Source organism: Pristiophorus japonicus, chromosome 17 (genome assembly GCF_044704955.1).
Source record: "Pristiophorus japonicus isolate sPriJap1 chromosome 17, sPriJap1.hap1, whole genome shotgun sequence".
Taxonomy (NCBI): Eukaryota; Metazoa; Chordata; class Chondrichthyes; family Pristiophoridae; genus Pristiophorus; species Pristiophorus japonicus.
Window position 1 is genome coordinate 41,259,354 of NC_091993.1, and position 12,301 is coordinate 41,271,654.

Consider the following 12,301-nt stretch of genomic DNA (forward strand, 5'->3'; position numbering starts at 1 on the left):
CCCCATTGCTGGCCGCATTGTCCCTTGCAATGGCGTGAATCACCATTCAGTTTGCCATTGTCTCTGTCGAACTCCCCCTCTGGGTTCAACTACATGTTGAAGCATGCCCGATTGCCCTTGTCTGCCCGGAGAACTGTGTGCTGCTTTAACAATGTTGAATCTCTGTCCCAACCATTCCTTAACACAGTACCTCTCGTCTGTTCTGCTAGTGGCCATGCTCGCGTGGCTTAAATCCCAGTTTCTTGTCGCCATTGATATGTCCTTACTATACAGTATAAATGCACATGAGGCACATGCTTGAGAGAAGGTCAGTCTGTGACCTGTCCTTTATTCCTTAGCACTCAAGTGATGAAAGTGGGTGGAGCTTCCCCTTTTATACCTGAAGGTCCAGGTTAGGAGGGTCTCCCACAAGTTCACCACCTAGTGGTCATTGTTTTCATGGTGTACAACTTAGGTCAGATTATACATGGGTTACAATGCTGGTTGAATACATGACAGGTTAGGCCGCACAGCACCCGGTGACAGGCAGCACAGTGCAACTCATTGTTACCTGAAGTTTGCACTCAGTGGGGTTCCTACAACCGGTGTGGCACCTCGATTCGCATGTTTAAGGAGCTTGGAGGAAAGAGAGGTGCTCTTATTGGAGCTTGTGGGATTCTGAGGGGGCTTGGTGGGGTGGATGCAGAGAGGATGTTTCCCCTCGTGGGGGAATCTCGAACTAGAGGGCATGGTTTTAGAATAAGGGGCCGCCCATTTAAAACGGAAATGAGGAGGACTTTCCCCTCTGAGGGTCGTGAATCTTTGGAATTCTCTGCCCCAGAGAGCTGTGGAAGCTGGGTCCTTGAATATATTTAAGGTGGAGATAGATACATTTTTGAACGATAAGGGAGTCAAGGATTATGGGGAGCGGGCAGGGAAGTGGAGTTGAGGCCATGATCAGATCAGCCATGATCTTATTGAATGGCGGAGCAGGCTCAAGGGGCCGAATGGCCTACTCCTGCTCCTATTTCTTATGTTCTTATGTTCTAACGTCTGGATGACTAAAAGTCACCCTAACAAATATAGCGTCCGATACAATTCTAGCACTGTTCAGATGTGAAATTCGAAGATTTTACGCCGATTTTACACGAGAAAACGGGAGGCTATGGGTTACACATATGCCCCAGAATATCTTTAAATACAACCTCAAACTTGTTGCATTTTGATGTAAAATCTAGCTTAGAATTAATTCCATTAATCATATAATGGGCTGGAGTACAAGCTGAATTGGGAAGCAAGGTATATTAAAGACATTGATCCCGTTAATGAAACACAACAATCGGAAATCAATATTAATTTCTGCGATCTGTCGGAGGTGAAGCCTCTGGATTTAAACCAACGTCATAAACCTGCCAATCTCAGAAACTGGCCCAATCTTCAGCTGCCAGGAATGTAATGACAAGAGAGTTAAGCCAATCAAATCTTCAATTTGTCTTTCAAAGTAGGACGGATTGTGCAACTCCATCAACTGTTTGGCTCATGTTGCCATTCTTTAAGACAAAAGGCAGCTTAATGATAGCATAAATACTCTGGGAATCAATATGGTAAGAGATGTGACGGGCAATCAACTCACTGTGCATTCTTCACACACAACTTCAATCCACATCAGTGCTCAAATAGCTAAGTAACCATATGTAAGATTCAATAAAAAAGATTTCAATTTGTTTATGAATAATATATTATACGTCAATACTTTTACATGATTATTTTCCACCCATTAAAAAGAAGTGCTTGTATTTCTATAGTGCCTTTCACATCCACAGGTCATCCCAAAGCGATTTACAGCCAATTAAGTACTTTTCGAGTTAAACTGAGGCCCCATCTGCCCTCTCAGGTGGACATAAAAGATCCCACAGCACTATTTCAAAGTGGAGTAGAGTTCTCCGCCAATGCCCTGGCAAATATTTATTACTAAAACGGATTATTTGATCATTGCCACGTTACTGTTTGTGGGACCTTGTTGTGCGCACATTGACTGTCACGTTTCCTACATTGCAACAGTGATGACACTCCAAAAAGTACTCCGTTGGCCGTGAAGCTCTTCGGGGCGTGCTGAGATCGTGAAAGGCGCTATATAAATGCAAGTCTTCATTTAAATACAAAGATTGGGTTGAAGTGGCTGAAATCTAAAATAAAATGAACCTGACGGAATAAAGAGATATCGAACCATAATGTAGCCTGAACTATTAATAAGAGTTTGAAATGTCGCCGAAGAAATGGAGTAGTGTTTATTGCAAGACTGCCAATTCCCTGTGTTGTGTGTGAACCATTCTCTGCAGGATAACTCCAATGACACAGGCACGTCATTCTTGGCAACCAGAGCCCTCCCCGAGGAGGAAAGCCTCTCGACCATCGTGCCCGAGATCAGGCTGAGGCGGAACAGCACATTCAGTTCAGAAGACAACAAAACAAAACCTTTAACTAAGTTCAACAGGACGGCTCTGTTTGATTACAACATCCTGTCTCAGCAAGACCAGTGCTGGGAAACCTACGTTGGGCAGGTCAGTGAACGTTTCTCTGCACTAACCTCGTTCTTTATCTCATTGAAACAGACAAGAGAGTGTTTCCCCTGGCTGGGGAGTCTAGAACCAGGGGTCACAGTCTCAGAATAAGGGGTCGGCCATTTAGGACTGAGATGAGGAGAAATTTCTTCACTCAGAGGGTGGTGAATCTTTGGAATTCTCTACCCCAGAGGGCAGTGGAGGCTCAGTCATTGAGTAGTCAAAGAGCTGGTCTCCAGTCGTCCTGGGTAACCCTTGCCACTGGACCAAGACCTAGCTCTGTCGAGCCCGTGTGGTGGCTGGTGTGCAACGGTCACCACACGTTAAAAAAATCCACGCACAGGCATCTTCCACCCTTCACGATGTAGTTTGGGTCCTTCATTGAAACACCTGTGAACTCATCTTTTTTTGACATAGAAGCAAGTCATCCTCGTTTCGAGGGACTGCCTATAATGAATGATATTCAAGGCAGGGATCGATAGATTTTTGGATATTAAGGGAATCAAGGGATATGGGGAAAGTGCAGGAAAGTGGAGTTGAGGTAGCAGATCAGCCATAATCTCATTAAATGGCGGAGCAGGCTCGAGGGGCCAAATGGCCGACTCCTGCTCCTAATTCTTATGTTCTTTATAGTTTATATATGCGATGTCATTCTGCGTTAGAATAGCAGGGTGACTCAGCAAACAATGAGCACTGCGATCACCTCTGGGCCTAGATTTGCCAACTCTGGTTGGGTGAATTCCTAGAGGTTTCCTCACATGACCTCCCACCCCCCAACCCCCACCTTCCCACCATTGGTCCATCCTCCGGGCGCACTGCCTTCTCGCAGCCAATTGGAAAACGGTTACCCGATTACATTAATCTTGATAGTTATTGAAACCGCCTTTTTCCCCCCAATAATTGAATAACTAATAAATTAAAATGTTAATAGAAAATGAAAGAATAATGCAAAACTAGTTTTGAATGCCCCTCTGATTTTTTTCCCGGGTTTTGCTCACAGCGATGTCCAGGAGATTAATCTTCCATTTTTGGTAACTCCAGGGCAATCCTGGAGGGTTGGCAACCCTTCTGGGACCTGGGTTCAAATTCATAGGGCCGGATTTTTGGCTTCGATGATTTTGGGGCGGTAAACTTTGCACCCGGGAGCAGTTTGCGCCTCAATCAGTAACATTGGGCAGCTGGAGGCTGAGTGTGGGGCGCAGCACTAAGGGAGGCGTTGTACACCACTCCTGGGCATTGGCATGGGAAGATCCCGAGCTAAAGAGCCGGGCCGGGAGTGCTCCAAGAGACGCCTGGGGAGACACAAACACCTGAAATAAAATGACAAAAGCACTGCCAATACATTATAAGTCACAAAATAAACAAAAAGACAAAATGATCACACTTACCTTAGGACGGCATTACTTACCTGTGTGCAGTTGGTATAGTTGCACCGCCCGATTTCCTGGGTGATCACTGCGGGGCGCGCTACGGGGCATACGGGTCAGGCGCGCCGTGTCAGAACCAGGGGCGTTGCACACCCGGCACCGCTTTTCCGGGCAGTGCTGCTCTGCGCCGTCGCAAAACCGGCCCCGAAACCCCCGCGCCCCCCCCGCCACCCCTTCACGGGGCGCTGGAGGTTGACCGCCCACACAGAAAACCTCACCATCGCCATTGACGCCCCTCTGGGGCAAAAAAACGGAGCACAAAGGACCGGAAAATCTGTCCCATAGAAGCATAGAATGGTTACAGCCATTCGGCCCATCGAACCCGTGCCGACTCTCTGCAAGAGCACTTCAAACATTCATCCCATCGATCGCGGCTGATCTATTTGGTGGCGGTAAGGGTCCAATGTGAGCGGAGTTTGGGGATCTCAATCCAGTTACGCGCAGGGGTTGGGCCGACAGAACAAAACATAGATTTAACTCCGCACTAATTGCCAATCACACTCAGAGAAGCCACAGGTCGGCTGATGTGGGATTTTGATAAAATATCACCCTAGTGAACAAAAGGAAAGCTCTGTGATAGGGTGGGAGGCAGGAGAGATTAAGAGACAAAAGGGATGATGGTGCGAGGCAGAAGGAGATGGTAATGGGACAAGTAAAGAAACAAAAGGCACTTGAAGTACCGTAACCTACAGGGCTGCGGACCAAGAGCTGGAAAGTGGGATTAGGCTGGATAACTCTTGGTCAGCCAGCGCGGACACGATGGGCCAAAATGGCCTCCCTCCGTGCTGTAAATTTCTATGATTCTGAGTTGTGAAGTTGTTAAACTCGGTGTTGATGCCGGCAGGCTGTAAAGTGCCTAATCTTCCCACATTACAACAATGACCACACTCCAAAAGTACTTAATTGGCTGTAAAGCACTTTGAGACATGCGGTGGTCATGAAAGGCGCTATGTAAATGCAAGTCTTTCTTTTAATCGAAAGTAGAGGTGTTGTTCTCCGAGCTTGCATTCTCTTCTATAAAGAGCCAAAGTTTGAATCCCAGCTTTGAGTCGTGCTTGTACCCAGCCAGACTCAATGGTTGTGTTTCGATAATTCTGGCAGGATACTTGCAGGAGCTCCTTCGCATGCCTCCTCTCGACCGAGGGAAGCCTGTAACCCACACTGCGTCAACCTCTCCACTGAATGAGAGACGCAAGGTACTAGGGTCTGAGAAGGAGGTGTAATGAAAGAATTATCAAATAAAGCTGGGTTCTGACTCCAAAAGTTACATCAGATCATTTCATAATGCATTTCCTGACCAGAAAGTGCTTTTCTGAGTGATTCGGAATAATCGAATGAAGTTGCATATTTGCTATTGATTTGTAAAGAACACTTTCAGCTGGATTTTAGCTCCGTAGCTGAACCTTGGTGTGCGAACCGAAATCCCGTTAGCAAGGTAAAACCTCAAGGTCACAAGGTCAAGTTACATTCCATCACCTTCAAATCTCCCAGCATCCCTTGTGAGGAGTGCAGCCCAATCCCACCAGATGTACCTCCACCCCCTCCCACCCTCTACCTCCCCCCTCCCCCTCCCCCTCCACACCCCCTCTTTCCCCCTCAAGTTCACAGCAATCTGCCAATCACAGAGCACCTTTCGCTCAGTGGGGCTGCCAGGGGCTGCCTGTCTGTCGGGAAAAATAAACTAATGATTCCACACAAAACTGGGGAACAGTGTGGAAGCAGTGGAAGGATCTGCAAGCTGATTCACAGTCGAACTGGCAGCGGCATGAACACTCTTCCCACGTCCTTAGCCATCTCTATACCAGTCCATAAGATGGTCACTCATATACAGCGAGAGAATTCCCACAACCCATACAATTGTGAGGGGCGTGGGGGGGGTCCTGCCATCTGTAATGTATGCTCAGAGGTTTGTAGAGCTGTTGATGAAATTTCTGTGGTCTGGAAAAGTCCGTGTTCCATGTCTACGTCCAATGTATAAGGTTCCACTATTTAAAGGGGCTGCTCCTGAAATTCTGGTTGCACTTCAGTCCCACACTCCTGATCTTTGGGCACCCCGGGCGGAGGGGAGCGGGCAGGTCCAAGGGCCTCCTCGTAGGCCTGCTCCTGGGCACGGCCAAGGGGGCCATCAGCCGGTCCAGGCAGTGGGCGGTTGAGGGGGTCGTTCAGCCCGACTGCCTGCCTCTCTTCCGCGCTTACATCCGGGCCAGGGTGTCCCTGGAGATGGAGCACGCGGTGTCCACCGGTACGCTCGCGGCCTTCTGCGAGAGGTGGGCACCAAAGGGACTGGAGTGCATTATTACCCTCGGCAAACAAATTTTAATTTGATTTTATATGTTTTAAAGTTTAATTTGTTTTAAATGCCGGTTTTAGTGTCCCCCTCCCCTTTTATAGGGGGCACTTGTAAATTATGGTTTTAGAGCCCAAAAAACCCCACAAAAAAAACCTACAAAAATACAAAAAAAAAAGGGCCTTGGGAAATGTTTGGAGTCGGGGGGCACTTGATCTAATGTTTATTTTGTTTACTCTAAAAGAGTTGTAGAGCTGTTGATGAAATTTCTGTGGTCTGGAAAAGTCCGTGTTCCATGTCTACATCCAATGTATAAGGTTGTAGCCCCTCTTCCATTATTTGAAAGGGCTGCTCCTCAAATTCTGATTGCATTTCAGTCCCACACTCCTGATCTTTGGGCATCCTGTGCGGAGGGGAGCGGACAGGTCGGAAGGCCTCCTCGTAGACTGCTCCTGGGCACGGCCAAGGTGGTCATCAGCCGGTCCAGGCAGCGAGCGGTCGAGGCGTCGTTCAGCCCGACTGTCTGCCTCTACTCCGCAGTTACATCCGAGCCAGGGTATCCCTGGAGATGGAGCACGCGGTGTCCACCGGTACGCTCGCGGCCTTCCGCGAGAGGTGGGCGCCGGAGGGACTGGAGTGCATCATCACCCCCGGCAATCAAATTTTAATTTGATTGACAAATTTCCCAGTTAATTTCTAAATTTATGGGTTTGAGTGCCCTTACCAGAAAGGGAGCACTTGTTTTAAAGTTACATTTAAAATAGTTGAAGAGATGTTGAGTTGGGAGTGGCTTAACCAATCATGTGATGTTCACAAGACTCAATAAAACCCCAGCCAGTTGGGTTCAGGGGGATCCACAATGAGGTAGGTGGCTGTGAGCCTGGTGGATGAACTGGTAATGTGTAGTGTAATTGTTAAAACTTTTGCTAATAAACCAACTAGTTCTTCGTGTCAATGTGTTGCTATGAATTCTTAAGCAAAAGGACCCATGAAGCAAATACATTACATCACCCACACCCACCAAACGTGAGTATCCTGTTGGATGTCAACCCAGAAATCGGGACCGGAGCTCTGGTCTCCACTCACTGGGACTACCTGGAGCGCGACTTGAACCCTGCACCTTCCGACTCATGGGCGGCAATGCTACCCCTCAGCCAAAGGCTCACTCCATTACTCATTAATCATAGAATCATAGAATGATTACAGCACAGGAGGCCATTCAGCCCATCGAGCCCATGCCGGCTCTCTGCAAGAGCACCTCAGCTAGTCCCACTCCCTTTCTCCGCAGCCCTGCATTTTTGTTCCCTTCAGATACTTATCCAATTCCCTTTTGAAAGCCATGATTGAGTCTGCCTCCACCACCCTTTCAGGCCGTGCATTCCAGATCCTAATCACTCTCTGCATAAAAAAGCTTTCCCTGATGTTGCCTTTGGTTCTTTTGCCAATCACCTTAAATCTGTGTCCTTTGGTTCTCGACCCTTCTGCCAATGGGAACAGATTCTCTCTATCTACTCTGTCCAGACCCCTCATGATTTTGAACACATCTATCAAATCTCCTCTCAACCTTCTCTGCTCCAAGGAGAAAAACCCCAGCTTCTCCAGTCTATCCACTAATGAAGTTTATAGAAAAGCCCCAATAAAATGTTACGTGTGAAGCATTCCGAAAGGTGGTCACCATGAGGCAACGGCAAAGAATGTCTCCACACAGCGAATTCATTTCATCCCTGTGGCAAGCTATTCATGTAAACCACTGTCCTTATGCTAAGCACGGATTAAATAACCAGTTGTTTCTGTTTTCAGGAGATGCTGAAGCTGTCTATTATTGACATGCTATTCACAGTGGGTAGCATCCTGCTCATCGATTTCATCCGTGGCCTTTTCGTGCGATACTTGAGCGACTGTTGGTGCTGGGATCTGGAGAGTAAATTTGTCAGTATTGCACAGATTTGAGCTTTGCACAGTTTCACTATTGATTGCAGCGTGTTCTCACTTTTTATTCCAAATCTCTTGCAGCCCGAGTATGGAGAATTCAAGATTGCCGAGAATGTTTTGCATCTGATATATAATCAGGGAATGATATGGTATGTAGCAAGATTCATACGGGGGGGGGGGGCGGCAGAGGGTAGATTGTTCTCATGGGTTATTGGAACAAATAAATAAAGATAGAAATGGGAATCGGACATTGAGCCCCTCGAGCCTGTTCCGCCATTCAGTTAGGTCATGGCTGATCTGTAGCAAACATGCTGGGACGTTTGGATGTTTCAGGCCAGTAGCAGGCCAGGTGGATAAGGTGGTTAAGAATGCATACGGAATGCTTGCCTTGTATTAGCTGAGGCATAGAATACAAGAGCAGGGAGGTTATGCTTGAACTGTATAAAAAACTGGTTAGGCCGCAGCTAGAGTACTGCATGCAGTTCTGGTCACTGCATTACACGAAGGGCATGATTGCACTGGAAAGGGTACAGAGGAGATTTACGAGGATGTTGCCGGGAGTGGAGAATTTTAGCTATGAGGAAAGATTGGATAGGCTGGATTTGTTTTCATTGGAACAGAGGAGGCTGAAGGGAGACCTCATTGAGGTGTATAAAATTGTGGTGGCTGATGTGCAATGGTCACCACACGTTAAAAAAATCCACGCACAGGCATCTTCCACCTCCTAAATTGGAGTTCAGGACTGGAACATCGGGTCCTTCATTGAAACATTTATGAACGCTTGTGGAAGCAAGTCATCAATGTTCGAGGGACCACCTATGATGTATAAAATTATGAGGAGCCTAGATATAGTGGCTAGAATGGGCCTATTTCCATTAGCAGAGGGGTCAACAATCAGGGGGCATAAATTTAAAGTAATTGCTAGAAAGTTTAGAGGGGATTTGAGGGGAAATGAGGGGAAATTTTTTCACGCAGAGGGTTGTGAGGGTCTGGAACTCACTGCCTGAAAGGGTGGTAGAGGCAGAAACCCTCACCACATTTAAAAAGTACTTGGATGTGCACCTGAAGTGCTGTAACCTGCAGGGTTATGGACCAAGAGCTGGAAAGTGGGATTAAGCTGGATAGCCTCTGGTTGGCCAGCATGGACACGATGGGCCGAAATGGCCTCCTTCCGTGCTGTAAACTTCTATGATTCTATGATTCTTCTCTATCAATGCAATTGCAATCTAAATATTATCATTAATTTTGGAGATATTCAGAGGATGAAGGATTGATAATGTTTGAGATTAGTGATGTTATAAGTGTTACTTTCCAAATCAGGTGCATGTCTTTGTGATGACGTAATGTGAGGCACCTCATTAGATTGGAGTATGGGACCTAGGATTGGTACTATAGCTCCACCTGTCACCTGCACTCCCACCTAGTGACACACCATTCCTGGAGCAGGAGCTAGGAAACTTGCCTCTTGCAACTAATAGAATTGCTGCAATATTGTACTCAAAGCCCCACATTCAGTGGGGTCATTGCGAGATTTTATCGTGGTTCACTTTCAAAAAAGATGTGAAATATGATCGTAGAGGAGGTCTTTGTCCGAGACGTAACCTACATTGTTTTTGTTCGAACAATGCAGATTTCGAGGCAATATGTTTAAAATGATGGAAGGAGTAGATAGGAGATTGTTTTCAGTAGTTGAGGGGGTCAAAAACAAGGCCCAGGATGCATGATTGAATCGATAAGATTTAGAACAGAGGGAAGGAGAAATCTTCACACAGAGAGTCGTGAGGCTCTGGGATTCACGATACAGAAATGATGTTCAAGATCAGATTCGATAGGTGGATGAAGGAATAGAGGATTATGGGAACGGGTGGGTAAATGGTCTGTTTCTGTGTTGTACCAACTTTGTATTTTTATGTGATGCACTTTGGCGTGACAACTATAATCCTTACTAATAAAAACAGAAAATATTGGAAATATGCAGCAGGCCAGTCATCTCTGGAAAGAAAAAAGAGCGGTTAATGTTTTGGGTGTGGACCCTACCTTCGGGTTGTGATGGCGGGACTAAACATGACACAGTAAGCGGTCTTTCCTCTTCACAGAGGCTGGCTGACCCGCCGTGCATTTCCAGCACATTTTTATCTCAGTTCTCCAGCTTTTCCTTTTCCCCTTCAATCTCTAGGATGGGAGCTTTCTTCTCTCCGTGTCTTCCGGCGTTCAATGTCCTCAAACTGATTGGCCTCATGTATTTAAGGAGCTGGGCAGTGTTGACTTGCAACGTTCCACATCAGCAAGTATTCCGGGCTTCGAGGTTAGTGCGCGAGATAAATAACTCCATGTTCCTGGTGAGTGAGTTGTGATGGACGTGGTTACTTAGCTTAATATTGAACCCAATTACAAGGTATCATGAAATCATTGGCTTAATTAGAACAATACAATCCTTGTGGCACTTAGTGATCAATCAGGTCGTGACTGATGATATTTGTTAAATTAAACTCCCTCGTTAAAATAACTTCTTAATTACATCACTCCCTTGTCTCTGTGTAATTAGTGTCAATGTTTCTCCTCTGTGCTTTTTATTCTCCTGATCAGATGAGAATCTGCTCACTTGATTTAAGTCACCTGGATTTCCATGACTTTAAGTTTACCTTCTACGAATTTGGAGCTAAATTCTATAGTTGAAGCTGTGTAATGGGTGATTCCCCGACCCCATTAACAATGATGAGGTTAGCAACGCTGTAGTCCCAATTCCCTTAGAGTGGGGCTCAGTGCTTGGGACACGAGAAGATGGATTCACCGCCCCCCAGTGATTTCCCCATGTGCGGTGGTACTGGCAAGACTTAACTAGGAAGAGTTGGAAGTCGGAGAATGACAGGACATTTCTTTGGAGCTGTGACGGTCGGGAATCCCCGGCAACAGCTCCAAGTAAATTCCCAGCGAATGTCTGATGCAACCTGATCCATTTTTATTCCAGCCCAAGAGTGCCAGTGTGACAAAGACACCCAGCTTATATACAGGTGACCAAGCACACATGCAACATGCGTACAGCCCGATGACCTCCGACCACAGCGCCCTCTGCTGTCTGGTGACCCCCAAGCATTAATACATAACAATGAGAATCCTACTACTGTTAGACTAACCACCAGTTAGCATCCAGTTAGTGCTCATAACTAGCAATAATACATGTAACCGAGTCAATAATAACTAAACTATAAATAAGGGGTTGGAATTCCCCAGCTGTGTTTTTGGAATACAAGTGCTAGTGCAAAACACTGGGGGAGGGGAGTGATTCTGAGGGGGATTGACAGGGTAGATGCTGAGAGGCTGTTTTCCCCCTGGCTCGAGAGTCCAGAACTAAGGGACATAGTCTTAGGATAAGTGGTCGGCCTCTTAAGACTGAAATGCGGAGGAACTTCCTCACTCAGAGGGTGGTAAATCTTTGGAATTCTCTGCCCCAAAGGGCTGTGGATGCTCAGTGGTTGCGTATATTCAAGGTTGAGAGAGGTTTTTGGACTCTGGGGAATCGAGGGATGTGGGGATCGGGCGGGAAAGTGGTGTTGAGGTCGATGATCAGCCGTGATCTTATTAAATGGCGGAGCAGGCTCAAGGGGCCGAATGGCCGACTCCTGCTCCTAATTCCAAATGACCTCTGTCACACAGGAGTTAAATGGGAGGTAACATTTTTACTGCCTTTCACCACTTAGTCTGTGTACCTTCTGGAGCTCGGGGTCATTAAATGGCGTTAAAAATAACGCGCAATTGCGTGGCCAAGCGGAAAGCACATGCAAGAATGCTGCTCACCGAGCGAATCAGCCACTTGAACTGCAAAGGTACCCAAGTTTCAATCGTCGCCCCATTTACAGGCTGGTATGAGCAGCACACCGTGCGCCGGACATGATTGCAGTTTTGGTGAGAAGTGACAGATCTGCCGGTCGTGGATCGATACTGCGGCAAAGTGTTGCCTGCGGAGGAGGGGGACCCAGCACTGGCCAGGGGATGAAGCTGAGGTGGGAGGCCACTGCAGAGGAGGTCGGTGTGGGGTCATGTGACAGGAGGAACTAGAAGGATACCAGAAGATGCTATCAGACTTGAAGAGAAGTATCACTGAGGAGCAAGACTGA

The 12,301-nt window shown here is 46.9% G+C and overlaps 1 protein-coding gene across 1 annotated transcript in view; it reads left to right on the forward strand.

Moving 5' to 3' along the window:
• The window catches only part of LOC139228166 (transmembrane channel-like protein 3), a 96,380-nt gene that overhangs the window by 36,653 nt on the left and 47,426 nt on the right, over nt 1-12,301 (forward strand). Inside the window, exons 13-16 of the mRNA XM_070859353.1 lie at nt 2,319-2,540; nt 8,055-8,183; nt 8,268-8,335; nt 10,363-10,491. Coding sequence (XP_070715454.1) covers nt 2,319-2,540; nt 8,055-8,183; nt 8,268-8,335; nt 10,363-10,491 — 548 coding nt within the window. The remainder of the gene's footprint in view (nt 1-2,318; nt 2,541-8,054; nt 8,184-8,267; nt 8,336-10,362; nt 10,492-12,301) is intronic.